Consider the following 19,450-nt stretch of genomic DNA (forward strand, 5'->3'; position numbering starts at 1 on the left):
CGTTACCCCAAAATTTTCCACCTCGTGTCATCCCACATGTTCTTATCTACTCCCCCCCCCCTGCTCCTCTCACCGCTCTCCCACCCCACCGCATTTTCGGCGGTGAGCCTTTTGTTTCAAGGTGACTCAGAGTAGCTGTTGATTGGACGTGAAAAGTAATTTATTCGCAGTCGGGAGGTTTGAGAGACCTCCAGCTCCTTCAGGTTGACACTTGTTGTTTGTGTGCATACAAACAATATTGGATACTTGGAAGTCTACAGGGATGGCACAATAACTTCCGGAGGATGTTTTTTTGTTTTTGTTTGCTTTTGTCTGGTTTCGTGGCACAATTCAGTAACCTTTCCAAATATCTGTCCAGAGTTCTTTAATTAAAAACTAGAACAGTGGTAGACTTTGTGCTCGCAGCTCAGTGTTGACTGGGATACGTGATAGAAAAAGAAGCAGGAAACAAGCTGAGAAAAGGAGCAAGAAACAAGTAAAATATTTTCTCCTGACCCTGGCCTTTTTCCTAAACTTATACTAAACCTACCCTCTAAACTTAAACCCAACGGCAATCAATTACCCTAAAACCGAACCCTAACCTAAACCTAACTGGTTACTTCAACTTTATTTTCAACCTTGACGATGTAACTCAAGATGTAAGGGGCTATTTAAAAAAATGGACACGCATTTGTAGTCATCCAAAAAGGCTCTTTAATTGGTCTAAGTGATTAATTACAGGGTGAAGGCAATGGGTAGTATAGATAGTATATTAGCTTTCAATCACCTCATTCAAAAATTTATCATTAAGCAATTAGAAGTGGCGGGAGGAAAGCAGGGACGACGAGGGAATACAAAAGAGTGGAAAAGAGAGGGTGATGAAAATCCTAATAGGCAAACTGAGCGCGTTAGTACAATAGTAACAAATATGCTAGCTTGACCAAATGTGCCAGAAAAGTGATTAGAAAATTGTGAGTGACTATAAATTCCTATCGTAAGTAGCTTACATGAATGACACACAAATAACACAGTTTCTTTTTATCGATATAACATTTTTGAATAAATATTCCAAGTATCGTGAGGCCCTTGTGTGTTCTCTGTGCTGCATTGTGGCCCCACAAAGGAGACCCAGTGAAGAACCCATGGTTGAATGAATAAGACACCTTGTGCTGGTCAGTGCTGTCCAGATACCATCCTTGCAGTTTGTGTTCATATGGACTGCGTTCACAAGCCGTCAACTTTGATTTGCGTCCCCCAAAAGTATTTTTCTTTTTTGACCATTTGGCGGCAGTAGAGCTACATCGTGTGACATTAGTTAGCAAAATGTTTCTTAAGTTCAGTCAGTTTGTGTTCAAGTTCCTTCGGCTTAGTTTATTTTCTCTCTCTCTTTTTTTTTGGTCTCTGTCAACCCCTGAGGGAAATGTCGGGCTCTTTACCTGCTACATGCGCGTCAATAAGGTCACTCGCTAGCGGCTAACTGGCGACACACTTGCAAGGCTATCCGCAACATGCAAAAACAAGGCTAAGCTACAATGGATCAGAAAAGATCAAACCAGGACTGACGCAGCTGTGCTAAATTTGCTTGTTAGCAGGTTACTTCCTGGTTGATGGAGGAGGATGTAGTTATGTAATAGTTTAATTTTAATTGTACACAAACATTCTTAGACTGGAGAAATTTAAGGGTTAGATTAACAGTTAGCATTAGGTTGAATTTTTTAAGTATAGTGGAAATCAAATATGTCGTTTTTGCATAATCCTGCTAACAAACAAGCAAGCCTACCAACAAATACTATCAAAATATCTAACAATAAGCTTAAACAAAGCTTACAGATCCGTGTGATTCTTCTTCGACAATAATAAGCTACAGTATTACGTTGTTATAAAAATAGATAGCCGCTTTGAAGAAGTTACCTGATGTCTGTTTGCAGATGTCTCAAACTGATTATGTCATCCAAGCAAAGCGCTGCCCTGTCAAAATTTTCCGAACTCTTCACATGTGCATTCTTTCATGACGCGTTGCTACAGTGGCAGCTTTGTGTATCGTTTTGTTTTTGGTGACAGTTTGGAAAGATGTGATCCTTTAATCCCCGCCGCTATCGCATCACAGCTGGCGACATGACACCAGAGTTTGAATCCCATCCACAGCAAAATATGTACACCACGAACATCACAGCATGACAATTCTGATTATACTTTGACCACCCGGCGACACCACGGACAATTCAGTGCACACAAAACGCACAAGCGAGAGGATCCGACTTTCGCCGAATATGTTCACATCCATTTTAACAGAACGTCTCCCTAATAAGTAGATAAGCCAACCTTCTCCACAGTGGTCAGTTGTAAAATCTCCTTGGTGGTCTCTATGGTTCACACCTCCGACTCCAAACTGGACACCCGTCTCCAAGGCCGAAGCACGCAGGGGCTCCCCGCTGCTTGGCCAACTCCTCCCTGACTTCCTTGCGTCTCCGATCCAGTCTGGGAGCTCTGATAGATCCCGTAAGCGCCGTACACGCTGTCCTGGTACAGCAAGGCTCGTTGACTCCTGCATCGTCCCCCACCACAGGCAAGCAGCTGGCATACGGGGCTGGCTGATGGATGACTGCCTGGGACTTGGTTGTGGTTTTGCAGGTCGAGGGGCGAGTGGTAGAGTGGTAGCCCAGGATAGGAGTTTAGATAGTGGGCGTATTGTCTGCTGAGCAGGCTGGTAGCTCTCCGTACCATCCCCTGCCCTAACCCGGCACCGTACCGCACCGCTTCACCATATGTCGGGAGATGGGTGGACTGTGAATACCTCAGCCGTTGGCCTTTACGGCCTGCAGGCCTCCTGTGATCCTCCCGTATGTGGAGGTAGGCCTGGTTCCGTGGGAGGCACAGGTTGTTCCGAAGGTGGGCCGTGTTGTGGGTCTTTGCAGCCATGGTGGGCGTGAGGATGCATGGGAACAGGTCAGGAAGTGTGGAGGGCGACTGGCTGGAAAGAGATGACTGGGACTCGTCTAGCTGGTGGATCTGCTCGCTGCCCCATGTTGCTTTTAGGAAAGAGGGGCGGCGATGCCTATGTCTTCCTCTTAGCATAAGGTCCTCCGGAGGCCAGGATCTATAGTTCTCCACTGGAGGACACGTCCCCTCCACTGAATAGACGCTCTCCACGCTGGGGGCAGAAATGTGGTTGCTCCTGAGGTTGTTGGCTTTGAGCTCGCTGAGGCAGATTTTGTTCTTATCGTGATCGCTATACTTCCTTCTCTCTGCATCGCCATCCCCACACTGGAAGCTCTTGGACCTGCGTTTCCTCTGGTGGGTGCCTCCCTCTGTGTGCTGGTTTTGGGCCAGGGGGGCGGGATGGGAGGTGTAGATGTCAGGCAGCTGCAGGTCGGTGTACGAGATGAACCTCGAGTGGGGGTGGGTGTCCACGTAGAGTCTTCCGGTGGTCTGGTATTGGCGGGGGTGCTGATGGGGGAGCGTTTCGCTGACCGCCAGATGCGGACTGCTGAGACTGGAGACCGGAAGCGGGCGCTCATACAGACAAGAAGTAGAGTGGGTTGGAAGAGTGTAGCGCAGCGGTGTGGGCCTGCTGACACACCTCTGCGGGGAGATGGATTGCTGCGGGAAGGACGCGTGGTTCTCCATCACGTACGCAAAGCCTCCAGGTACCGTATCGGCGGCGACATGGGGGACGCGGATGGGCAAGCCACCACTGTGCCGGCTGAAATGCTCGATCGTCTTGGTGGCGTTGTCCAGGGAGCTCTCCACATTGGCGGTGGAGACCAAGTCCTTAGCAGTGCGCAACATCTTCAGCATGTTGGCTTGGGCGTAGTTGGATGTCAGGTCGGGTTTGGCCAGACCGGAGGAATGGCCGTGATCCTCCACACCCTTGAAGCAACTGTAGATACCCTGAAAGAGAAAGACATCAAATGAAAAGTCAAAAAGGATATCCTTGATCTTGAATCATCCATCCATCCAACTCAAATAAATGTCATAACAAAATTGCTATTGATTGTGAATGACATAATAAATCAGTGATTCTGACAGTTTTCCTTTCTTGAGTGTTCAAACAATGAGTGACATCGTAGCAAAACAGCCTTGCCAAACATCAGCTACCACAAAAACAACCGAGCCAAACATCAGCTACCAAGGAAACAACCAGGCCCAACACCAGCTATGAAAAATAAACAACCTGGCCAAACATGAGCTAGCAAGAAAACCTAGCCAAACGTCAGCTAGCAAGAAAACAACCCAGCCAAACATTACCTAGCATGAATCCAACCTAGCCAAACTTCAGCTAGCAAGAAAACAAGCTAGCCAAACATCAGCTGGCAAGAAAACTACAAACAAAATAACAAACATTTTCATGAATAGGCCTATCTTCTTTTATTAACAAGGGACGACTTAGCCTTCAATTCATGATGCAACCTCCTGGGACTCAAAGAAAAAATGTTTTTGCTGAGAGCAAGAAGAGGAATGGCCCACTAAATTCACCAGTCAGACGATGCCCGCGGAACAAGTGCGACGGTAACACTGAGAGATTCCCGCAAAAAAAAGAAGAAGAAGAAAGAAGCTAAATTTAATTTGCCCCTGGGGAACGGATTAACGATCTGATAGTCATTTAGCTGTTAATCTGATAAAAAGAACTCTGATCCGGGCTCAATGGCGTAATTACACAGCAGAGTGGCTGGAGTCCATTGACGTCTCAATGGTCGCATTCGGCAAAATAGCGCTGCTGCCTAAGCGGCGGGTGATTTACGCTAATTGCAAATTAGCCTTAAAAGTTAAATGCTGAGCAAACATCGGAATTAGTGTTTCCTTTTGCTTTTATCTCCTCTCCACTCTACAGTAAATGTTTTTAATTCCGTCGCGCAAAACATCAATTTAAGCTGATGCATCACGGTTGTCAATGGCACTTTGTGTAAAACATTTCCAACAAAGTCAAGTCACTTTCTTTTACTGAGTTGTTTTGTCAGACAACAGGTTGAATTGCAACAACCCAATCAGTCAGTGAACACAGCCAACATTAGTCAAGCCTCCAGGAACAACAACTACTGATGATGCACAAAATGTGACGCTGACTTTAATTTTGATTTCTTTAAAACATGTTAATTAATATAGAAACAAATTATTCTAACTATAGTATTTGCCTTAATTAAAATAATCATAATAATACATTTATTTATTTGGGGTAAATATGCAGAACCTTGATAAATCTCGCTTTTTAATTTTAAAAAACAAAAACAAAATTAAGGCCTTAATAATATTTTATTTTTATGTTTTAATTTAAAAGGTTTTCCACATAGTCAAGTTTTACATTTAATTATATATATATTTATATTACGGAGTTGGTTTAAAAATAATACATATTTGATTAAAAATTATTTATTCCAAGGTGCCCTTTAAAAGTGGCATTTATTCCACCCAATATTAAGGCTTTAATTTTGATAGCATTTACAAATTGTAACCACATACTGTATATATAATATTGATTACACAGTGTCTGCAAATGCTTAAAAGTATTTTAATTATTCTTTAAAATTGCAATTAGAATTGTAATAATTATAATCAATATTAAATACTCCACGGTGTCTTTGGATCAATAATGTTTTTTTGTTTTTTTCTCATGTTTTTTTTTTTTATAGAATCCTCGCCAACTTCTGATATTTCCCACTCCACCTCCCAGCAGTTCTCGAACCCGATGCGGTTTTGCGGGCCTCACCCGACTGATGGCCAACAGGAAGTCGAGCTTGTGGGACTTGTGCAGCGAGTGTCGCAGCTTCCAGTAAAGCAGGTGCTCCCATGCGAACACCAGCAGGCTGAGGCCCATGGCCACCAGCAGCATGTAGAAGACGCCCGCCATGTTGTCGATGTCTAGCTTGCTGCTCATCACCTCGTTCTTCTCGTTTTGACAGATGCCTGAGAGCCACACCGTCTCCAGGCGCTGCGTGTCACCTGGAATGGAGCGCAGGCACAATATCTTTAAAAAACATGGCAGCCGCATGGCCCATTTTATCACTGGGTTGTCCATAAGCATTATAATAGCGTCATGGAAAGCACAAAAGAATGTTTATGGATATGTGTTGCGACTTAAAGCTCTCTGTGGAGGTAGGAATATTAACTCCATACCAGCAGCCTTCATGGTTTGTTTATGTCAATGTATACAGTGTGTGTGTGTATAATATAGATAATCGCACACTCTCGCCATTCCCAAGGATTTCATTCTTCACAGAATGCCTGCCGCCTTGCTGCAAAAACAAACTGCTACATAAAATATAGCGGTACTGCAGCCATCCATATCTTTCCTTTTATGCGGTAAGGCCCAGGATGTGAGGGAAAAAAACAAGACACAGGACGAATCGTCATATATTCTGAGATAGAATTGCAATGCCTCGCTTTAAATGTCATTACAACGGGGACCAAAACTTTGTGTTGAAAACTCATTTTTAATTTTTTCTTGTTTCCAAGCTGTAAAAGTGTCACGTGAGGCAAAACTCCCACCGACGAGACACTGACATTTTCCTGTAGAACGCAAACAAAGCAAAGCAGGAGTCCACACAATGGCGTCGTAATGTAATATTTTTGATCGGCCACCTACCATCGCCGAGGAACTGCAGCAACGCCAGGTCGATGAGCCTTTTCCAGCGCGAGTCTTTCTGCAGGGCGATGCCGTATCCGGTGGTGGCGAACACTTTGCCGCTGCCGATGGTCACCAGCTTGCAGCCTTCGTCCTTGCCCGCCATGTAGTTGAGCACGGCCGCGTCGTAGATGAAAGCGTCCAGTTTTCTGCAAACACAAGCCGCGCTTGCCTTCTTTACACGTTTAATGAATTGTTTCTGGCAAAATTGCTGTTTATTTCTGACAATTTAGTAGGATTACACACAATGTGTAAACTGAAATGTGAAATTATTAACTAAGAACAAACTAGCAAATGAACTAGCCAATGAACCACCCAAACAACCAACTAATTAACTGACTGATTAATGTTTGTACCGATGTTTGAATAAATTATTGAACAACAAAGAAAAACTGATGACGTAACTAACCTATTAACTAACTAGTTAGTAGTTTAACTAACTAAATAACAAACATACTAAAACAACTAAATATCTGAACAACACAGCCAAATTGCTGTACCCCAAATGCTTTGAAATTTTATTTTGCAATCATCTGCCGTTTACTAACACATTGACCAACTAACTAGCTAACTAACTAAAGGGTACAACATACATACAACATACTAAGAATACAGCCAAATTGCTGCACTCCAAATGCTTTGAAATAATTAGAAGAAGAAAATTTCAATCCATATGCCATTTATGAACACATTAACTAACTAGTTAACTAACTAGATAATAAACACACTAAAAAAATCTCACCAAATGAAAGACACAACCAACTTGCTGTACCCCAAGTGCTTTAAAATTGTTAGAAAAAAAATTGTCAAGCCATCTGCCATTTACTAACTAACACATTAATTAACTAGTTAACTAACTAAATAACAAACACACAAAACTCACTAAGTAAAAGATACAATAAAATGACTGTATCCCAAATGCTTTAAAATCATTGTTTCAATCCGTCAGCCATTTTTTAAAATGCCATAAAAAAATCCTACATTTCCTACAAAATTCTCTCGAGAACATTGACCATGACATCAATCTGTCTTTTTACTCTCCCAAATATAGGCCATCGCCCCCCCACTCCACTCCCACCCCAAAAAAAAGACATCACTTTGAAATACAAATGAAGCACTCAAAGTGATTTTCTTAATCTAAAAATATACCCTCCACATTCCTGAAATATGCGCTACTAAAAAAAAAAAGTGTCATCAAACGAAGTGGCAAGAGGGCGAGTTAAAAATAAGTATTTTGACAACACCAAACACAAAGAGCGTACCCCGTTTTGAGGCTGTTGAGCGCCTCCTCCACCCCCTTCTGGTTGTACTTCGTCATGTGCATGTGCATGTCGGGATAGTTGCTGCGGATGTTGCGCTCGGTGCTGCCGTTCGGGACCGTCCCGAAGCGGAAGGGGGGGTAGTGCTCTTGCGGCTTCTGGAACTGCGGGGAGACCAAGGAGACGTGATGACGGCATGAGAGGAAGAAAAAGGAGGAGTGGAGAGGAAAGGAGAAGGACTGACGAGAGGGACGGTGAAAAAAGAATAAGGAATGCGTGAGTAGTAAAAAGACATGTAAATGAGTTGGGGGGTGAAGTGAGGACTCAGAGGAAGAATGGAGGTGAAGACGAGGGGAGGAGGGGGAACGGATGAGGCACTTCTCACTTAAATCCAATTATAGAAGCATATTTTCTTCGCCATCAAATCAGCCGCAAGATTCCACGACCGCCAAAACGTGTCTGTTGTTACTATGAACTAACTCATGTACCGACCAACGTACATACAAACTGACAAGCAAACTAACTAACTAACTAATGAGTGATATGAGCGAATAAAACATAGAATCGTACGTATGAACTAACTGAACTTACAAACAAACCAACTAACGTATGAGCACACAAACAAACTGAAATGTAACTGAACTAACGGACAAATAAAATGATTAAGCAAGTAATGTACGCGAACGGACCAATGAACACTTCAACTTAATAATGGACAACTAATTAACTCAACTCATAAGCGAACAAGCTAAAAACAAAAACAAAAAACTTACCAAATAACGAACTTGCAAACTAACTGACAAAATAACTGGCTGACTAATGTAACAACTAACAAACGAACTAAAAAAATGAAAAGACTGGCTAAGTAAGTAATTGAGTAACTAACCAACAAACAAACATTGACTGAACTGAAAATTAGCTAAATTCCTAATTTACAGAGAAATGTAAGAACACCTAATGAACAAAGAAATTAATGAGCGTGCTATTTATAAACTAGCTAATTACAGTGATATTACATCGCGCAATTCTTGATTTAATATGCAGCCGAAACGATTTTAAACATATAAAAATTCAAGAAAATGTCTTACTTAGAGTTAGGATTCACACTTGACGAATGTTATATTAGTGCAACATTAAGCCTTAAAATTTCAAATGCTGTTCAAACATGAAACTGATTGCAATCCAATCTGAAGTACATTTTTATACAAATCTTACAGTGTACATGTACAAGTTTACAGATTTGCTTTAAATCTGAACTAACTAACAAACTAGTTAAACACACACTACTGAACCAACAATGAACGGATTGTACTAACTAACTAACTAACAAGGTAGGCACGGTACAATTTGACAATTTTCATCAATAAATTAAGTTAATTAACAAATTACTGACACGAGTGAATCAACAAATAACCGTATTAACTAACTAACTAACTAACAAGGTAGGCACTGTGCATTTTTGCCATTTTTATCAACAAATGAAGTTAAGTAACAAATGACTAATACAAGTGAACCAACAACTAACTAACTAACTAGGTAGGCACTGTGCATTTTTGCAATTTTTATCAACAAATGAAGTTAAGTAACAAATGACTGATACAAGTGAACCAACAACTAACTAACTAACTAACAAGGTAGGCACTGTGCATTTTTACCATTTTTATCAACAAATGAAGTTAAGTAACAAATGACTGATACAAGTGAACCAACAACTAACTAAATAACTAACTAACTAACGATGTTGGTGTCAAGCTTGGTAGCGCAAATCAAATTGGGCGCTTATGAGGAACAAAGGTGTTTCCTTATTGACCGCCGGTGACATTTTGCAATGTGTGTGTTTTTCTTGAAGCAAGATGAGGAATACAAGCACACGGGGCTGGAATATTGATGGACAAACACTCCTCACAAAAGTCCACAATTTGATCATGGTCGCTTATTGATTCTCTTGAGGCAGCCGCCGGGCTCCCCACTGATGTCTGAAAGGCCTCAGAGAAGCTCTCACCTTCTTGTCGGAGAGCCCCGAGACGGTGTCGATGTACTGCTCCTGGATCATAAAGGCGGCCAGGTTGGCGGTGTACGAGGCCAGGAAGATGACGGCGAAGAAAGCCCAGATCAGCACCATGATCTTGCTGGTGGTGCCCTTGGGGTTCTCGATGGGCACAGAGTTGTTGAACACGATGCCCCACAGCAGCCACACCGATTTGCCGATGGTGAAGGTGGGGCCGCCCGGAGCTGCACACCAAGATGGAGGAGAAGGCAGAGGGAATTCAAGGAATCTATAAAGCACAGACCCTCTTCTAGGCAAAAAATGTATCTGCATCTCTCCACTTCACGTCTTTCCTTTTTCTGTTCCAAGCTTCCGACAAAAAAAGTTGTCTCGCAATTTCCGTCACACCACAAGCTGAGCGGTAGCCGGCGCCATCATCCATCTTACCTTCGATTAGTGTGCTGACGAACGCTAATTAAAAAACGAGAAAGTGACCTTTCAGACCCGTGGAACCGTGCACACTCTGCCAGAAGTGCATGCTGGGATTGATTAGCTGCAGCCTGGGACGCCGACCCCGGCTCAGGCATGCAATCGGAGGTTAGCCGGACTGGGTTGTTTTGTCCAAAACTCACCTTTGGCGCTCACCAAGCTGCGGTTGTACCCGACTGGACTGAAGTACTCGAACACAAAGACCGTCACGGCCACTACCGTCAAGCACATGACGAACATCATGACCCACACGGCTGGACTGTACGGCTCTGCGGGAGGAGACAAGCGTCAGCAGGCATGAATCTGTTTCGCAATTTGTTTTTAGAGAGGGAGCGCGTGGCAGGGGATTTAGTTGTAGGCTCCAGCTAGCGGCGGGATAAAAGCTTAATAGAAAGTTTTCCCGGGGAGGCGGCGGAGAAAAAGTAGGCCATCCCGGGAGAAAGCGGGAGGAGCCGTCGACGTGCTCACCGAGGAAGGCGGACGGGGAGACGGTGCCGTTGCTGCGGGCCACCATGACGCTGATTCCCGTCTCCACGAACGGCACGGAGAAGTCGATGATTTCTGAGCGCTCCTCGTTGATGGTGAGCGAGCCGATGGCCATGTCGGCGCGTCTGTACACAACCTGGAAAGACGCGGTCAGGACTTACTCTTTTGGTCAGTCATTTTTGTCCTGTACTGTACTGCATTCTAAATCGGCAAAGAATTATTAGGCCTACTCATGTCGGCCATCTAGTGGTAAATGGTGATATTACAACTTACTTATTTAAATAGTTTTCCCCGTTTCCGCATTTTCACCCGTATTTCCTCGCAAAACATACATCAAATGTTATCAGCATTTTTTGAAGAATTGTTTTGGCTTAGTCAAAAAATAATAATTTTTTTTGTCCCCAAAATTTTCTTTTTTAATTTAAAATTAATAATAATAATGTAATCAATTATTATTATTATTTGGCTTTGTATATATTTAAATTAAATTTTAATTAGATTAAAAACAAAAAAACGTATATCAAATGTTATTTGCGTTTAAAAAAAACAAAAAATTTTGAGGTTTGTAAAAAAACAAAAAAAACAAAAGCATATATATTTATTTTAAATTTTTGAAGGGGCCACTCAGCGACCCCCCAGTTTCCAGGAGTTGGTCATGTCACTTAAAATCATTTGGTAGTTTTAGATGCCTAATATTCAGAGCAGTGAATATCATTTACTCGTCAATGGTCAGTCAGCATGTCAATCATTACAAGAAACGCTTGTGATTGGTTGATAATGTCATTTACACCTCCTATACAGTCTCCAGTACTTTTCATTGGTCTGCATGTGCAATGATATTCCGCCCCACTTGCAATATGTGGGACATGTATTTTCAGAAAAGCAGCGACTTTTCAGCGAGGAATCATTTTGTTACCACAGAATATGCGCGCGCACAAAAAGCCTACATACATATACACAAACTGGGAGCAGATGCACATGCAAGGCTCCTCTCTAGAAAAGCACCTGCTCGCGCCGCCTTGCTCTCACATGCAGCTGTTTGATGCGGCCCATACACTGTGTATGCGGCACCATGTGTGTGTGTGTGTATGCACGCTGTCACACCACTGACCCACTTTAGAGTCCATCAAAGAGACGACGCTGCAGCGAGGCAGGTGTCTATTGGGAGCCTTTCAGCGCTAATAGCGTGGAGGAAGACAACATAACGCATGTATTAGAAGTTCATTATCGATTGGTTCCATCTCGAAGTGTGAAAACCTTCATTCGCCGTGCCTGACATCAAGGAAGATGTACGGTTTTTTTTCTGTAAAATGTTTACAATTGGAAGTGCTGCACAAAGATGAATGACGTCAATAAAAATCTGTCGAATTGAAAATGTTCACTCAGTAGAAACATCTCATCATTAGTTTTACAGATTGACAGGAAATTGGGCAGATATGTCTATCTTGACAAGATGCACAAAAAAAGTCTCAAGGACACATGCCCGAGAAAGAGAACAGGAAGGCGGCCATTTTAGTTTGAAGTTGCCATGTTGGGCAAATTCTAGTTATCAAGGATTGATCGATCCATCCATCCATCCATGAAAATTGCCCATATAAACCCAAATCGGAAGAAAATAATCTTGGGAAATCTTTTTTTTTGCCATCTCATATAGTTAAGCTAGGTGTCAAATTTGGACGATCATTTTAAGGATTCAACTTCAAATGGTGGTTTCACCAATCGGCACACAATTGAATGGGTACGTCAGTCTGAACAGGATGCACGGAAAAGTCTCGGGGACCCATGAACAGGAAGTCAACCATTTTGGTTTGAATGAGCCATTTTGTAGCAAATTCAAGAGCATGGTGTTAAAGTAGAAGTCTTTTCAAACCATCCGTATTTTGTTTGTTACTGTCCATAAGAGGCCAATAAAATGTCACTATTCATTGTTCAAACTGGCTGATAAACGCTTTTCAACAACGTCAAAAATCTGTTTTGTCACTTCAAAGAATATGAAACTTCTCCCGAACGGCAGCTTCCGAGCCTCGAGACGGTAACTTGTGACTGGAAGCAAATCACAAGAAGCAAACGCTTGTTTTCCCCGCAGGTGAAAGCGCAACAACACTGGAGGAACCTGCGGCAAATGTTTTTGTTGGTGGAATCGTCAACTTTAGAAGTCACCGCCAAACTTTTCTCTGTCTCTCTTTGACGCCACTTTCAAATGAGACCACTTACCTCGCCAATCATACCGTTCCAAATGCCGCGCACCAGCTTGCCGTGCTTGCCGTTGGTGACCAGGTAGAGGTCGTAGGAGAATTTGATGGTGCGGGAGAGTTTTTTCAGGATGTCGATGCAGAAGCCCTTGCAGCACAGCTTGGTGTAGGATTCCGAGTGGCCAATGATGCTAAGGGGCAAAAAAAAAAAAAAAAGAGATTTTAGAAGGAATAAAGAAAAGCCAACAGTAAGATGTGCTCTGCTTACACAAACATCATGGCTATGAGCCGAGTGGAGCGACACGCACAAAGGATGGAGTGCACAAAATATGGATATTAAAATCTCCAAGAATAAAATCTCTGTCATGTTTTGGTTTAGGCGACAGATACAAGCTTGTAAAATTCTTGTCTGAAACCTGACACCATTTTTGGAGGCCTTCAGATGGCCACAAAATCAAGTGGAAATATTACTTAGAGAAACTGAAGAGCAACATAAATGATGTCGTGAAAATACAGGAAGGCCACCACCAAGGCCAGAAATTTGTGTGATGATGCAGAAATCTCAACTTTTATTCGTGTGAATAATGTTGTTTTTAACCTTTATTCAATACAATTATCATAACATTTTATTCTCTTCACTTTTTTGCAGTGCAAAAACTCCCACATTTGATTTACACTGTTCAAATTTCAACTTTCTTCAAAATTTCCCGCCATCATTACCGGCTGTCTGATACTGCTCAGTGGCAAGTGGGGGTTCGAATCCCACCTCCGACAGTACATTGCAAATATATATATATATATATATGTATACCAACTGACTATCATATCAGGAAATGCATTATAATTTCTCTGAAATGATTAAATCCCACCTTAGACAGATTGCAGTTCAAGTTTTCTTTTTATTCATTTGTCATTTAACTACAATTTAAAAAATATACATTTTCACATAATTCATCTTACTTCATAAGCACATGCATTCAAATCTTAGCATTCGGCCTTAAGCATTCCCACGCAATTTCTCCAGAAATTGCACTTAGTCTCGTTCGTAGAAGTCAGTAAATTGTGAAGTATAAATTATGTATTAGCAAGAGGGCGGACATGAATTAAACTGAGTTTAGTTGATTGTGTGGGTAGAGCAGACGTAACGAAATTGATGATGGTGAAGATTGTGAAGATTGAGTGTTAACGGGTCTTTTTTTGTACCATTATTATCTCCACATTTAAAAAGTCCAATTCAATATTCATGGACTTGACTGTATATAAATGATTGATTAATTGGAGACGTTTGTAAAAAAAAAAAAAATGTTTGACAAGAAGAGAAAGAGGGGCGCAGAGGCTGTGGAAAAAGTAGCGGGCGTTTCGAAAGCATTTCCTCACCCAATTATAATCACTTTCACCCTGAGGACGGAGGGTAGCGAGTAGGCAAGTAACTAATTGATTAAACGTTAAAAGAAGTATGATTTAAAAAAAAAATGTCAAGTGGTAAATTGGCCCTCGTGCGTTTGTTGGAGATGTTGGCAGCAGCTCTGACAATCGCCGCATCAGTTAATAGCGGTGGGCAGTGGAGACCACCTGGCGTCATTATACATGCTAACACGCACACATACTTGAATCGGCACACATGCGGTCCAGCAACAGCCTCATGGGTGAGCCTCGCCAAAATGGCCACAACGGAACACAAAAAGGCAGCTAAAAGGAGGGAATGTGAATGACGATGATGATCAAACCACTTGAGGCCTCAAACCTCTAAAACCTTCAACCTTGAAATAAAAATGTCTGGCGCGCTGACTCCTAAGCGGCACAAGTTCTCCAAACGAGAGCTCAGTGCATGCCATTTGCATAAAATTGCCAAATTTAGATTCGGCTCGCGAGCTTTTTGATCAGCGAAACAAACAAGTGAGCTCGAACGGCTCACACTTGACCTTGCAAACAAACAAAACATCATCTCATCTGGTGACATGCTTTTGGAAATGAGCGGCGAGTCCGCGTCTGCGTGTACCTTTCCGAGTGATTGGACTGGCGCCGGCAGGGCACCGTGTTGCGGATGCATGTGCCCGTGCCGGGGTCCACGTTCTCCACTATGACGAAGGGGTGCTCCTCCAGCGTGGCCACCGTCAAGTGGCGGTCATCGGTCACATGCTCCAGGAAGTTGCCGTAACGTGGCCAGACGGGGTAGCGCACCTGCAGGATGCCGCGGCCGTAGGTGCCCACCTGGGGAGGGAGCTGACAGTTTAGCGGGCGGTTCCGATAACTGATGTAAACAAAATTAGCAATACGACTACAGCTAGTTTAATATTAGCGTGTGTATTGGTAGAATACATGGCGAGTGATCATTTCTGCTTAACAAATCCAATAAGGCGGCTTCATCTGCTGGATCTAGTGGGGCAATATCCCATTTGCCCCTAATGCAAAATACCGACTGCGTCCTTATGATTGAAGGAGTAGGCTAATCCGACTAAAACTAGCTAAACCCATGCTAGCTAGTCAATTCAATTTGGTTGGTTGTTGCTGGGCAGAATAAAAGGGGCAAAATTATTTCTGCACCTCAAAGCCAATAATGAAATTGTCATGGAAAAGTCGTGAAAAAAGGAAATGACACACACGTGTGAGATATGTTCATATATATACACACACACACACACACACACACACACACGCTAGCAGCTAGTCGGCGGCGGTTCTAGAGGGTCCGGTGACATTGATGAATGAGGTTGCCTCCAAAGCGGAAATAAACTATTTCAAGTGCAGCTGAGATTACGTTTTACACTGGGAGGGTTTTACTATATCCCTGTGGTATTATACACATTGTTGTGTGATTTTGTCCAAGAATAACACAACAAAAAACAACAATAATATGATACCTGATAGGCTAATGTAAAGCTAAGCTAATGCTAGATAGAAAGCTAGCTCCTGAATTTGTTACCTTATATAATATGTCAGTCAAGAGAAGAACTATGAAATTTGGGGGCCAATCGGGAAATATAAATAAAAGAGAAAGCAGGAAACAAATTAATTAGCATTAGCGTATTTTGCCATTAGCATGAATACATATAAAATAGCTCATCGAACTTGTCAGCTGCATTTAAAACAGACCATCAAATAAATACAAAAACAAAACGTTTTCCTCGCACCCAGCAGGAAATTATTAGCATTAGCATTAGCAATACCATCCCCCAACCTATTGGCATGATTATGACACGTTTAAGTCCGTTTTCGAGGCTAAAACTAGCCGTCTAGCTTCCAAACCAGCAAACAAAACAACATATGCTGCATTGTACTCATTGTTGCCCCCCCCCCCCCCCAATACATTTGATGTTTGTTATTATTGTGAGATGAATAATACGTTCAAAACGCATAACGCACATTAGCGTAACAACCATCTGCAGAGATAATGTCTTGTCAGGAAGTTGCGAGATTTATGAGGACAAACACAAATTTCTGCCACACACATACCTTGTCCCACACTCTTTCTCGGTCCAGTGCGATGATATCCATAGATGGGTTGGAGAGGAAGCCCCTGTTGTTGAATGACAGGTCCCTCCTTTCCCACGTCACATTCAGCATGTGCCTACAAAAAGTCACGGTGGGGAGGAAAAAAACAAAGAGTCTTGTTTCCAATCAAGAAACTTTTACCACATCGCACGAGGGAATTTGCATATTCATTTGTACGCTCGCAATCATCACTTTCTAATTAAACCCGCAGCTCCCCCAGGAGGCTTCAATCTAATGCCGAGTGAGTCATTAGGGGATGATAGGAGGCCGGCAGTGTTGTTCCGACTGGGGCTAGTTCTGCCGTTTGTTATACGCCGTACGTACGATGCGATACGGTCGTGACAGATTGGCTTGTGAATAATAAATCAAGGTTAATTTGCATGTTAGGCCGCAGGCAAGAGGCACAGAATGACTCTTGAGTCAAGGGTTAAAAGACACACACATACAAAGATGACTAATGAGTTGGGAAAAGAAAAAGTGTAACAATTAAAGCTGGTTTGGTCAAGTTGGGTCATGCTCCACCAACAAGGAATGGCAAAAATTTAAGCGGTTCACAATTTTACAGGGAATACAAAAATAACTTTGGGCGATGAGCCATATGCTGCTTCACCAAGTCTCAAGACATGAGGAACTTAGCAGACTTCTAAAGTAACTTAGTCAAAGTGTTGCGCAGGGAATAACAAAGCGCACCTGAAGAGCGTGTTGTTTCCGGAGTGCTTGGCGGGCTTGCTGCAGTCGGCGTGCCCTTCGGGTATGAAGCCGTGCTGCTTTTTGAAGCTCTCGGCTCCCTTGGCCACGATGGCGACGCCCTCGCGCACCCGCTGCCGCAAGCTCTTGCGCCACTGCTCCGTGATGACGCCGATGACGCCCACGGGGAAGCTGGCGGGCGGCGCCACCTCGGGGTTGCCCACAGCCGAGCTGGGCAGGATCCAGATGTAGCCCGGTCCCACCAGGCCCACCTCAAAGGCCTGGTGGAAAAGAAAGTGCGCCTCCTCGAAGGAGCAGTACACCAGCAGGACCTGGGAGTCCACCTAAGGATAACGTAGGTTTCAAATTATAGGGTCATGTCAATACAGTGACATCAGACATCAGTATTAGCACTGACGTCCAAATATTTCGGTGTTATTATGGTATCGTACCTGCTGCAGAATGCGCCTGGTCCTCATGTCGTTGGCCCCAACGGACATCTCCATGGTTAGAACGTCCTGGAGGTCCCACATGAAATACGATGTATCCGTGTAGGCCCGAACGATGTCCACGAAGGTGTCGTAGCCCGGCAGCAGGCTGGTGATGATGGCAAACTCACCCCAGTCGTATTCCTCCATGATCTAACAGTCAAGTTTAGGATGGGGGTAAAAATTGAAAATTGAAGAAGACAATGTTTTTGGTTGAGATCAAAAACGGCAAATTTGAGCATGATGCGAATAAAACTGTAACCCGAAGGAATCCCTCACGCATCTCAACATACCAATTTGAGAAGCCGATATTTTGCCATCATAGGCCTAAATCGTTAAGGGAAATCAACCCAGTGGAATATGAGTTAAGCAGAAAAATTCTGCCGTTTTTATCCAACTCAGGGGGCGGCCATTTTGCCACTAGCTGTCGATTGAAGACGACATCAATGTTGCTCAGGTCTCTGGCATTCCACAAATGTAATATTAATCAGAATGTCATGTTTAGACTAGTGAGGTCACATATAACATTATTGTCAAGAAATGTTTAAGGTTGACTTCCACTTTAAGTAGCATGTAAGTACAAAAGGAAGTCGCTCAAGTAACCATTTACCACAGAAAAACAAGCCGAGTACCTCAAAGTTTTTGGTAATCCGATTATCACCTTTACAATTTTCTTCCTTGGGTTCTTGATGCCCCAAAAAAATAATGTGGATGTATGTATGTATGACTGGACCCCATTTTGATTGAAGTTTATGTGTAGCTGATGGCGAGTTAGCTTAGCTTAGCGTGACAGGAAACACAACAAAACCTTGACTAGGACAAGTTCACATTTAAATGCCAAACATCTTGAAAACAAAAAAATCAATTGAGTCTTAGCTTTGAGTAGCCAGTTTGTTTTGATACATTACAAAATACAAGAAATCGAGAAAAACTACAATCGCACTACTTTGAAATTTTGGGATGAAAGCCAAGTTAGCTTATCATAGCATCATGCGAGTTGTCTTTGAAGAGGTTCTTCAAGAAGATAGTTTTACACCCTTGAAAAAGACTTTGAGGTCACTTGTTGGCACGTGATTGATGCTAAGCTAATATGTAGTAGCCAGACATGATGAACAATGAAAAGTACCAGTAATCGGAATTATCGCCATTTATCATGCCATTGAATCCCCAAACGTCAGCGAAGGTCATAATCGACGAATCCTTTGAGACGTCTCACAAGTAAATCTGTGCTCGTTTGTAATCACAATTTAAATCTTAAATTTTTCCGGACATCTGCATACGTCACTAATCACAAATTAATCGGCCGATTAAAGAACATCAGGTTTGACCATTTGGCGGGGACAAGCCCGTTGATTCCTCTCTTTGGGGCTTGGATAGCATACCTTGAACATGCAGAGGACCTGCTGCTCCAGAGACGCGCCCATCTGCAGGAACAAGGATCCCTCCGCCTGCCAAGACAACCAAGGAGTTTTCTTTCCTGGTAATTATATTTGAAATGAAAAATATTTCTACAAAACATTTTCATTAACTAAAAAAATAAATGCTCTTTCTTACACGTTGCTTTTTGTACATTCTTGCTGAACACAATGACGTTTGACATTTTATGTATGCTCATTAAGTTTCTGTGTTTGCTCTCAAGTGTGTGAACGAGCTTGCTCCCTTTCTGTCACGATCTGGCATGTGTGTTAGCATTCGTTAGCATATCATCTGTGCATGTGTGTGTGTTAGCATACATTAGCATATCTCCTCATACAAGATGGGACGTGATCTTT

General features: G+C 42.7%; 1 protein-coding gene across 1 annotated transcript in view; it reads right to left on the reverse strand.

Annotated features, from left to right (window-relative positions):
• Nucleotides 1-675: 675 nt before the first annotated feature.
• LOC147156941 (glutamate receptor ionotropic, NMDA 2C-like) overlaps nucleotides 676-19,450 on the reverse strand; it is a 36,558-nt gene continuing 17,783 nt past the window's right edge. The window contains exons 4-16 of the mRNA XM_086064881.1: nucleotides 19,061-19,126; nucleotides 17,643-17,831; nucleotides 17,194-17,534; nucleotides 16,465-16,579; nucleotides 15,011-15,222; nucleotides 13,034-13,202; nucleotides 10,802-10,955; nucleotides 10,477-10,602; nucleotides 9,860-10,089; nucleotides 7,861-8,021; nucleotides 6,560-6,747; nucleotides 5,684-5,916; nucleotides 676-3,870 (exon numbers count right to left, since the gene is read on the reverse strand). Coding sequence (XP_085921007.1) covers nucleotides 2,350-3,870; nucleotides 5,684-5,916; nucleotides 6,560-6,747; nucleotides 7,861-8,021; nucleotides 9,860-10,089; nucleotides 10,477-10,602; nucleotides 10,802-10,955; nucleotides 13,034-13,202; nucleotides 15,011-15,222; nucleotides 16,465-16,579; nucleotides 17,194-17,534; nucleotides 17,643-17,831; nucleotides 19,061-19,126 — 3,705 coding nt within the window. The 3' untranslated portion in view covers nucleotides 676-2,349. The remainder of the gene's footprint in view (nucleotides 3,871-5,683; nucleotides 5,917-6,559; nucleotides 6,748-7,860; nucleotides 8,022-9,859; nucleotides 10,090-10,476; nucleotides 10,603-10,801; nucleotides 10,956-13,033; nucleotides 13,203-15,010; nucleotides 15,223-16,464; nucleotides 16,580-17,193; nucleotides 17,535-17,642; nucleotides 17,832-19,060; nucleotides 19,127-19,450) is intronic.

Source organism: Leptonotus elevatus, chromosome 20 (genome assembly GCF_054856555.1).
Source record: "Leptonotus elevatus isolate MCC_2025b chromosome 20, RoL_Lele_1.0, whole genome shotgun sequence".
NCBI classification, from domain to species: Eukaryota; Metazoa; Chordata; class Actinopteri; order Syngnathiformes; family Syngnathidae; genus Leptonotus; species Leptonotus elevatus.